General features: G+C 50.1%; 1 protein-coding gene across 10 annotated transcripts in view; it reads left to right on the forward strand.

The window, feature by feature from the left end:
* SCNN1A (sodium channel epithelial 1 alpha subunit) overlaps positions 1-7,927 on the forward strand; it is a 9,957-nt gene extending 2,030 nt beyond the window's left edge. For 5 of the 10 annotated variants that reach the window (XM_025211940.1, XM_025211939.1, XM_025211942.1 and 2 more), the window contains 12 exons: positions 1,690-2,087; positions 2,412-2,667; positions 3,525-3,712; positions 4,102-4,202; positions 4,446-4,609; positions 4,860-4,958; positions 5,126-5,243; positions 5,548-5,626; positions 5,906-5,963; positions 6,107-6,162; positions 6,715-6,790; positions 7,163-7,927. In XM_025211940.1, coding sequence (XP_025067725.1) covers positions 1,690-2,087; positions 2,412-2,667; positions 3,525-3,712; positions 4,102-4,202; positions 4,446-4,609; positions 4,860-4,958; positions 5,126-5,243; positions 5,548-5,626; positions 5,906-5,963; positions 6,107-6,162; positions 6,715-6,790; positions 7,163-7,489 — 1,920 coding nt within the window. In that variant the 3' untranslated portion in view covers positions 7,490-7,927. Of the gene's footprint in view, positions 124-144; positions 267-367; positions 702-1,689; positions 2,088-2,411; positions 2,668-3,524; positions 3,713-4,101; positions 4,203-4,445; positions 4,610-4,859; positions 4,959-5,125; positions 5,244-5,547; positions 5,627-5,905; positions 5,964-6,106; positions 6,163-6,714; positions 6,791-7,162 lie in introns of those variants that run through there. The other 5 variants (XM_025211943.1, XM_025211944.1, XM_006030299.3 and 2 more) reach the window with 5 other exon arrangements.
* Positions 7,928-10,770: the final 2,843 nt, after the last annotated feature.

Below are 10,770 nucleotides of genomic sequence, written 5' to 3' on the forward strand. Positions count from 1 at the left end.
GCGAAACCGGTCCGGTCCTGAGCGGCGGGTAGCGCAGGGCAGGGCAGGGCAGGGCTGGGCTCCCAGCCGGGCGCGCGGAGCGGGGGCGCAGCGCCCGGGGACAAGGTGCAGCAGCGCCGCCAGGTCCTGCGGGGCGGGGGGTGCTGGAGGGGCGCGGGCGCGTGCGCATGCTCAGTCCGCGCGTGTATTCACTGTTTGTTGCGTGTTCAACCTGTCGAGTGTGTGTATGTGGGCGCGCGCGCGCGCAGCTTTCGTGTGCGTACATGGTCAGTGTGTACGCTGCTTTCAGCGTGCATGTGCACTTAGCGGGGGGTGGGGGGGGGAGAGCACCTGGTGTAGGGGGTTATAGGGGGCCAGGTGAGGGAGGAGGGGTTATCTGGACAGCACAGTGCTGGTAGGGCATGCATGGATGGCCTGTGTGTGCGCGTGGGTGCATGTGTGTGTAGTCATGAGGGCAGTGGAAGGAGAGCAGTGTGGCTGTGGAGGGCCTAGGGAGGGTGGTGGTGAAGTGGGACAGAAGCTGTTGCTGGGGAGAAGGGGCTGTAGGTGTGCATTTTTGGGAGGACACAAAGGGAAGTAGGTGGAGGGGCTGGGATAATGGCTAGGGTGGCATTGGTGAGGACAAGTGGTAAGCGTGTGAAGAGGTCAGAGCCTTGGGGAGGGGAAGGAGTATCTGTTTGGACTGGGCAGTGTTGGGTGGGGTAAGTATGACTAAGTGGTGGAGAGGTTGGGAGAAGTGGTATATTATCAAGAAACTATGGATGGCATGTCCGGAGGAGCCAAGTTCTCAGGGAAGAGGCAGACACTGAGTGTGTGCGTGGGGGGACTGGGGGCTTGGGCAGGATGGCAGCTTGTTCATAGAAATGAGAGAGTGCTTGGGAGGATAGGTGTGCTTGGAGGTACCAGAGATATGAGTGCAAGCATGCAGGAATTGGAGTGTTGGGGAGAGAACATGTCCAAGAGTGTGAAGGGACCAGGTTGTTGCATAGGATGATGGTGTGTGTGGATGGATCATGGTCTTGGACGTATCAGCAGTTTGTTAGACAAAATGGCAGAGTGCTGGATAGGACACAAGTGTGCATATGTGTCTGTAGAAGGGCCAAGTTGAGGAGGAGGGACTGTGGGCAGAACAGGGCATTGATAGAGTATGTGTGGAGTGGCCAGGATAGTGGGAAAACAGCAGTGTGGATGTGGAGAGCTCGGGACACTGGGGAGGGTGGCAGTATGTGGAAGAGAGGCTGTAATGCTGTGCATATGGAGTGACCAGGATGCTGGGAGTGATCAGTGTGTATGCAGTGAAGCCTGGGTGTTGGAACAATCCGAGTGTCTGTATGAAAAGGTCTGAGTCTTTTGGAGGGTGATGTGTATGGACAGAACAGGGTGTTTGACAAGGTGTTAAGGTTAATTTTACTATGTGCTGGAGGAGTGCTGGGGAGAGCATAGTGCTGGGAAGACATGGATGTATGTTTTGAGAAGCCAGGCTGCTAGAGAACTTAGGCAGGCCAGAAGTCACTGGATGGAGTGGCTGGGCCGCAGCATAAAGGGATAGGGTTTAAGTGTTGTGGTGCCGGGGTATTGGGCAGGATGCTGGAGCCAGGGTTTTGCATAGGCACGGATTTCCTATATTAGGTGGGTTGCGGTAGTCACAGCTAGTATCCACAGTGCCTGATTCTGAGTTTTCTGTCATAGGGTGGAGCTGCAAAGGTAGAAAAGATGCCCCAAGAGGAGAGTATGAGGCAGTGCAAACAGGGAGCACAACACCAGCAAAAGCATGAGGAGGTGCCGGAGAAAGCAGAAGAGAAGCACGAGGGCCTCATTGAGTTCCACAACTCTTACCGGGAGCTCTTCCAGTTTTTCTGCAGCAATACAACCATCCATGGAGCCATCCGGCTGGTGTGCTCCAAGAAGAACAAGATGAAGACGGCCTTCTGGTCTGTGCTCTTCTTCCTCACCTTTGGCTTAATGTACTGGCAGTTTGGGATCCTCTACAGGGAGTACTTCAGCTTCCCCGTCAGCCTGAACCTTAACCTCAACTCAGACAGGCTGACCTTCCCTGCTGTCACACTGTGTACCCTCAACCCATACAGGTACGAGAGCGACTCTCATGGCCTGCAAGCATATGTTGTACCCTTGTGGGATCGAGGTGAATATCCATGTTCTTGTTTTCTTCCTGCACAGGAGGTAGAGACATAAAGTACATGTCTCCATAGGCATAACAAAATCAGAGTACATGCTCCACTGCTATTTAACAGTGGAGTAACTATATCAGAGCAAAAACACTCTTATACTGGAATAGTGTCCATACAGGCACTTACACAGGTGTAGCTGTAGCAGAGTAAGTGCAACTATGATGGGAAAGTTCCTTCTGCAGACACACCCTGATTTGGAGGTCTCTTCTATCTACCTCATAGATACAGTGCTGTTCAGAAGGAGCTGGATGAACTGGACCGGATCACCCACCAGACACTGATGGACATGTACAACTACAACATGTCTGTGACACAAAGTGATTGGGCTGCCCAGTATACACACAAACGTAGCTCCAGGAGCCTGTTCCACTATGTTCAGCGACACCCACTGCGGAGGCACAAGCGTGATAACCCAGCTATCGTGGAGGAGAACAACCCTCCTGTAGATAAAAGTGACTGGAAAATTGGCTTTCTCTTGGTAAGGTTTCTAGATCCCTCCTGATCCTGTCCTCTGTGATCTGATGAGGCAGCTGGGACTATCTTATAACATTAGCTTCAGCCACCACCACCACCATGTGGGAATACAATTAAGTTGTTGCAGCCATTGCTAAGGAAAGATAGAGTTGGGAAGAGTGTTCAGGTCCCAGCCTGTTCCCTTAAAAGCCTGAGAAGTGAACTCACTAGAATCTCATAGAAGCAAAAAGGTCTAGTCATGACTCACCCATGGAGAAGGATCCCCTCTTTCAGAGTGTAAAACTTTTGTTCACACACCACACAGGGCATTTTTACATATGCTCCCGGGGTAGGAGTGCTTTAATTAGAGCAGCTCTGAGAGCCGCTCTAATTAAAATGCCAGAGTGTCTTCACCATGCTTCAAAATGGTGGTGGGGGCACTTTAACTAAAGCTCATTGAACAAGCTTTAGTTAAAGTGCCTCCACTGCCATTTTGAAGCACAGAAATGATGACACACAAGATGCAGAGACTGGCTGGGGCACACCAATTAGCACACTCCAGCAGGCTTGGTTAATTACAGCATGTCAGAGCAGCCTCCCGGCACATGTACAGGCACACATAGCTAGGTCTTTCTTATCCCTCTGGAAACTTCTCTGCAATTTGCTGCCTCCTCCATCACTCTCAGCTCTTTCTCCTGCCCAGGAGCTTCTCTTCCACAGAGGATCTGGATTGTGGGACTTCTCTCCCATGTCCTTTATATGCATTTGTCAAGTATTACCTTGCTTTGTTCCCTATCCATAGTCAGGGAGCTCATATATCTCCTGCTTCATCCCTTCCTCATGAACTTGGAATCTGTGACATAGCTGCCTTTTCTCTTGCAGTGCAACGAGAAAAGTGATGACTGTTTCCACCAAACATACTCATCGGGCGTGGATGCTGTGCGAGAGTGGTACAGTTTCCACTACATCAACATTCTGGCACGGATGCCCAGCACTAAGGACCTAGATGAGTCTAATTTTGAGAGTTTCATCTATGCTTGCCGCTTCAACGATGTTACATGTGACAAGGCGTGAGTGCTTGGGAGGACTTCCACATCTCATGCTGAGAGCCCTCTGCATTCTTCCTCTTGGGTCAGGATACAAAAGCTGATGGAATACTAGGACATAAGTCAGAATCATTCTCCCTTGTTGAGTCCTCAGGCACCTACTTCCCATAATCTCAGACTGTGGGGTTGAGTTCTTCCCTTGGGGTCTTGGCATCTCCAGTTCAAAGATTCTGCTGTGCCAGAGTCAGTTCTTGGGCTCTGTCTCCAAGGGCTGGTTCACACCAGACATGTTTCTCCTGCAGTGCTTGAAGTCCCTTACTGTTGGGTGGGAGGAGGAGCAGTTCCTTTCAGAATATACTGCCTCTGCTCCAGAGCCCTGACAGCCCCTCATCTGAACATTTCTGTCTCTCCAGGAATTACACTCATTTCCATCATCCCATTTATGGAAATTGCTACACATTCAATGATGGCAATAGCAGCCTGTGGACATCCTCACTGCCTGGGATCAATAATGGTGAGAGCGACAGAAGATGTTGAGGGGCAGAAAGAGATTGTGGGCAGTGGGACACTGCTGTGCTTATTCTTCCTGGTAGTAGCAGATTTCTTCCCTTCCTGTGAGCTCTGTCTCTATCAGTCCCAGATCCTTACCTTCTTATTCTTAGCTCATCTTGGCTCTATGTTACCCCTCATTGAACTTTGCTCTGTTTTCCCTGCCTTCCATGGCCCTGATCACCCTAGTTTTCTGACACCCCTGCAGGTCTCTCACTGGTGGTGCGCACAGAGCAGAACGACTTCATTCCCCTGCTGTCCACAGTGACAGGAGCCAGGGTGATGGTCCATAACCAAAATGAACCAGCTTTCATGGATGATGGGGGCTTCAACATACGTCCAGGGATAGAGACCTCCATCAGCATGAGAAAGGTGAGGGAGGAATAGTTGAGATAGGGAAGAGGGGATGTGGGCTTCCATGGAGAACCACATGGGAAGATTTCCTTCAGTAGGAAATTGGTGAGATAGGAGCAGAGGAAAGAGAGAGAAAAGGGGAAAGCAGGGAGAAAGTGGTAGCAGGAAGGAATACCCAGATATTGGTTGGGGTAGATGGGACTAAAACCTGGTAGAAAGGAAGTTGGGTATCAGATGCTTTAGGCTAAACTATTGTTTGAATCATCAGGAGATGACTCTGCGTCTTGGGGGCAGCTACAGTGACTGCACAGAAGATGGGAAAGATGTTCCTGTGCAGAACCTCTACTTATCCCGTTACACTGAACAGGTAACCCATGACCTCTGGTACAAGGCCAGCTTGTTCCTTACCTTTCTGGAATACCATTTCAGCCCCGCTTGCCACAAAGGGATCTCTGTTTTCTTGGTACTGGGATTTGAAGTGAGGTCTGTGGGTTTGGGTTTCTTTGAGCTCTCCCCTTCTCTCATGGTTTCCAGGTCTGTATTCGATCCTGTTTTCAGCTGAACATGGTGAAACGCTGTGGATGTGCATATTACTTCTACCCCCTGCCCTCTGGAGCAGAGTACTGTGACTATACTAAGCATATAGCCTGGGGTAAGTGATCATGGGACAGGAGGAATTACATAGCAATACCCCAGGCTTTTGTAAACCCACCTATTCTAACCTTAACTCTTAGAATCTCCCAGCAGACCCTCGTGGAAGCTGCTCACCCCTCTGATGGGGCTGTTCTCTGGGATTTTCTCCCTAGAGCAGTAGGCCCCTCAGAATGTTAAAGGAGGTAGGGGCAAGGGAAGGGTACCCATTTCTGGGCTACTCTTGCCTACATACAAGCCCCAGAGATTCTCTTCCTTGTTCAGAGATGTTGACCTTCCATTTCACTCATTTGTCCCCTGCTCAGGTTACTGCTATTACAAGCTCCAGGCTGAATTCAAAGCTGACATTCTGGGCTGTTTCCGTAAATGCCGGAAACCTTGCAAGTAAGTTTCAGTTTGTTGTAAGGTGAACTAAAATTTTTCTCATTCCTAGAGATGGATTAATGCCAAAGAATTAGATTGGCTAGAGAAACTGTTCAGTGATATGGGGCAGAGGAGGGTTTGAGCATGTATAGTAAGATGTCTCAGGGACATTTAACTTCTTACCTCTCAGCATGAAGCAAAGTTAGGCTGCATGTGGTGGAAGCTGCTGAGGCTGCTATGTTAGCACTTACTTTGTGGATGTCCTAGTCTGACCTATCACCAATGCCTCTCTCCCTCCAGGATGACAGAGTACCACCTATCAGCTGGATACTCCCGGTGGCCTTCTGCCCTCTCTGAGGTAACAAGATATCTTCCTGCTTTTACTCCCTTCCCTGGCACAGGGTGTCAGACCTGTTCCATCAGTTTCTTATCCCCCAAAAAGAGATCCCAGCCTCCTCACAGTAGAACGTATTGATGATGCCCTTGGTACTTTCATTTCAGGATTGGGTGTTTCACATGCTTTCCCAACAGAATAAGTACAATATCACATCCAAGAGGTAAGAACTCCGGGGGGGAATCAGTAGGGTGAGAGGACTGAGATGATTCTATGGGTAGAGATAAAATGCAGGGATGGTCAGGGCCTGGGGCCCAAACTGGTGACAGTTCAGCACTGTGAGGCTGGGCAGTAGGAATGAACCAGTCTTAGGGAAGGGCTAAGTTGAAAGTCACATGAATGTCCATGAATAGTGAGAGCATGGGTCTAGTTCTGTGAAGTTTAGCAGAGTGTTAAAGGCTGCAGGTGTGGGGCCAGGAAGGGGTAGGGGTGACATGAGAACTGTAGTTGCTGTGGATTTGAAGGATCATAGGTTTGAAATGACACTACATTTTTGGGAATATTCTTCCTGTTTGGAAGGTCCCCATGGAATCTGGGAAAGACTTCAGGCTTAAATGTCGGACTGAAGTCTCAAGAATGGCAGGATGAGGGAACTGTACAAATCAAGGGGATGTGATGGGGGAGTGAAAGTTTGATGGAAAAACAAAATGAAGAGGTTATGCCAACAGGCAGAGGCTGCAAGATGGTCATCATTTCCCTCCTTCTCTCTTAATAGGAATGGAGTTGCCAAACTGAACATATTTTTTGAGGAGTGGAAGTATAAAACCAATGGGGAGTCTCCTGCCTTCACGGTACATACTGCAACCCCTTGCCGTCTCTAGCAACCTGCTCCTTATAGATTCATAGACTGTAGAGTCGGAAGGGACCACAATGGATCATCATGTCTGCCCCCCTGCCCCAGCTTGGAACAATGCAAGTCCAACAGGGATGCTGAAATGGGATTGGAGTGAGGACTTCTTCAGTATGATGCTCTGCTTTGGAGGCTGTTCCTTTCAGCTGCATCACTAGCATCTATGCTTTCCTTCCTGAAGAAGGATGGGGGATGGAGATGTCTTCCTAGGCCAGGCATGGATGCTTTTGCTGGGAAGGTGCCTGCTAGTGAGTGGAAAGGCCAGGACCCTTGTGCAGACCACATTCTCACTCTCTCCATCTGTTTCCTGCAGGTGGTAACCCTCCTTTCTCAGCTGGGGAATCAGTGGAGCCTCTGGTTTGGTTCCTCTGTTCTCTCTGTGGCTGAGCTTGCAGAGCTGATTTTGGATTTCGTCGTCATCACCTGTATCCTGTCCTTCCGCTGGCTCCGCACCTGGCATGAGACTGCCTCCACTATGCCGCCCCCGGGTGGGCATGACAACACTGACTTCCAGTCTGAGGTGTCTGGCCCCAGCACCCCACACCGCTTCACTGTTGAAGCTGTTGTGACCACATTGCCCTCCTACAACAGCTTGGAACAATGCGAGTCCAACAGGGATGCTGAAATGGGATTGCAATGAGGACTGTGGTGCCATATCCTACCTACATGTAGCTCAGGGGTCACATGCACTACACCATTGATCTTGTCCTTGGGTCTGCAGCTGTGTGGCAGACTGAACCGGGACCAATTTCCTGCTTGGTGCTAGAATAACTGTGGATTAGCTACACCTGTCCTTTCTTTACCTGGATCAGATCATAGCAGATCACTGCACTATTACTGGTGATGGGTTAATTTATATTCTCTTCTGGTGGCAAATTCTACAATCCTTCTCCCACAATGCAATGTGCTTAGTATCTGGTACTTACCATTGTCATGGGTTCCCAGTGATGGGGAAACAAATATATTGTGGGGGTCAAATGAGCTCTTTCAGGTTCACATACACACTCTCTTTTTTCTTGTACCAAGGACACACCCACTCTGGTCTGTAACGATTAGAAAATAAAAACTAATCAAAGAGGTTTTAGTGTGTGGCTTGGTTTGCCTGTGTGTAACAAGGGACAGAGGCAAGGGGATGTTTAATTCTACAGCATGGATAGGTTACAAATCTGCACACATGCCTTTTCCCAGTATGGGGAACTAGGGGCTGCTTCCCAGCTCTGAGCTATTTTTCCAAAGATTTAGTTGTTCTAATAAAAGATATCACATTTACCCAAAGAACCTTGTCAGCTCTGAGCTGTTAATTTTGCAGCCGAGTCCAGGCTGGCTATTTCTGCCCCTGTTGGAGTCTGGGGAGGAGGCTGGGAATGCCTGCCAAGAAGTAGTTTTTCTGTGCAGTTGCCCTCACTGTGCAGACCAGTATCCTCTCCTTCACCAAAATCCAGACAGCCCCAGAGTTTGTGACTGGGTCGGGGGTGGGGAGAGGAAGAGAAGGCAGGGACAGACAGGTTGGGGTCCAGTATGGATGCATGAGCTGGCTCCAAACACATTCTAGCTTAAGGTCTGAAATCTTCTCAAGCATGCTACTGGCCAATAGAAAGGCTGTCTGCAACCCAACACACATCTCACTTCTGCACTCCATGCAGCCAATTGCCCTCTTTCCTGAATGTTCTGGGACAGCTTTATTGTCTTGTGCCTTCCTTAGTTAGGACCGCTAGGGAACAGAGTAGTGCCTGACATTGAGAACATACCTAGACTGAGCTGCCACAAACAGTAGCTCTGGTGCACGCCATGGCAGAATGGAGCCAGCCTAGTGCAGAGTCAGGACAGCCCTTACGAGCTCTTCCCTTTTGTGTTCAAAAACTGAACATTCCCCCCAGTGACAGAGAGGCTGCTGTGCAGCCAGCACAGGGAAGGACTGATTGCAACATGGGAATTATTAATGGAAAACAGGTTTGGAGACCTTTCATTTTGCATTGCAATGAAGCACGAGGATACTAAGAAACTTTTATGGAAATAGTACAAGAGACAATGAAGCTGTAGTCATAGAATGTATAATGTGAAGATGCTCCATAACTAAGGGACTGAGGAGGTTGGTAATTGGGAGATGGATCCACAGTTAAGCAGCTGCAGGACCACAAACTGAAGGACTACAGAGGTTGCCTCCTTCTCAAAAAAGGGTGCAGACAGAAGTGCAGCTCCCAGCTGTAACTCAGAATGATTTCTGTTCTGAGATACAAAGTTACCCCAGACCAAACAGAAGTTCACTGTTGGTTCCAGGGGGAAGGGAGCCTGCAGTCAGGTTCCCATAGCAATGGTAAAGCTCTCTGCCAGTGCTCGCTGCTTCCAGAATGTAAGGGGGAAAGGCATTCTTAGGGCTCCCCAGCAGATGCTGAAGGATGGAGTGGATGAACTGAAGCCCCCTTCACCTCAGGGGGGGGCTCTAATACATACACCCCACCCTCGGGCGGCGGGGAGTGGGAGAGGTGAAAAAAATCCCAGACTGAACTCCTCCATTCTTTCCCCCACTCCCATTCTGAAAACAGCAACAGGCTGGGAACTCTGCAGACATAAGTTACAAAAGAAGCTACATTTTGAATTCTGATACCTGATGCAATGAGGGGGGGCAGATTTTCACTGAATTGGCCATTTTTTAAGTTGTTTACAGCCATGCACTTGCATTTGGTCACAGCTATAAACTGCTTTCTGTGGTCAGATTGGGCAAAATGTGTCACTTTGGTCTGCACCCAAAGCTCATTATTGAGTTATTCTCATTCAGGTATGCTTGTGTTTATGGAACCCAGCGATCACAAAAGGGTACTTGGTTGAGACACAGGACCTGGAATTCAGTCCTAGTCTGCCTGGTTCACAGCACAGATTTCAACCAAGGTCTCCCTCACCCTGGGTCAGAGTCTAATCACCAGGGATCCGGGTTTTCTATTTCCCATGGCAAAATGAAAAAGAAATGCAGATTTTCCCTTTCAACCAAGAAAAAAGTGGGTTTTTCATTTTAACAGAAAAAACACATGGATTTTCCTCTTTTACAAAGAGCTCTCTGCAGGCTGGCAGAGTTCCAGCCTGCAAGAGCCTCTTGCAAAAAGGGCAGAAAACCCTAAACCCTGTCCCAAGTCAGAGGGAGAGGGGGAAAGGGCGGGCCCTGAGACTCTTGAGTTAGCCAGAACTTGGCTCAGGCTCACTTAACCTCCTGAAGCCTTTGGGGTACATAAAGCTTGCAGGGGACTAGGGGCCAGCTTGGACCCCCCTCCGGCAGGGCTGGGGTGGGGGGCCCTGTGGGCTGGGTGTGGGTGCAGGTGACTGCCAGGGCTGTGTAAAGAGCCAGCAGGGCAGGTGTGCTGAAGGAGGAGAGATGTCCGTGGGCAATCTCAGGCTACCACAGGAGAACCTGGGCAACATCCCTATGCCCTGCTGCCAGGGGTAGGGATGGGCAAACAGGCAGGGTCTTTTACTTGTGTACTTCGCAGTGTCGAACACCTGGACCACCTGCCTTGCTCCCTGCTCCCACGAAGAGGAGGCAGTGGTCACAGCTCAGTGCTGCAGCTCAAGGGATGTTGTGGTGTGCTGGAGTTCAGGGCAGGCACCGAGCTGCTGCTGCTGTCCATGCACCATCAGGCAGGATGGCCAGCTCCATGCCTCCATGTGGGGCTACTAGCACTCCAGCAGAAAGCCACATGCAGAGCCAAGTAGGAGCCCACCCGAGCTGATGGCATGTGACTCCATGCCTCTACGTATGGCTTCCTGCTGGAGTGCTGAAAGCCCCAAGTGGAGGACCCACCCAGCCTGATGGCCCATGGACTGGGAACTGCATGCCATTGGGCTGGACAGCAAGCCATACACGGAGGCACCGAGTTGTGCACCATCAGGCCAGGCAGACTCCTGTTTGCCTCTGCATGCAGCTTCCCACTT

This window comes from Alligator sinensis, unplaced genomic scaffold (genome assembly GCF_000455745.1).
Source record: "Alligator sinensis unplaced genomic scaffold, ASM45574v1 scaffold1238_1, whole genome shotgun sequence".
Lineage (NCBI taxonomy): Eukaryota > Metazoa > Chordata > Crocodylia > Alligatoridae > Alligator > Alligator sinensis.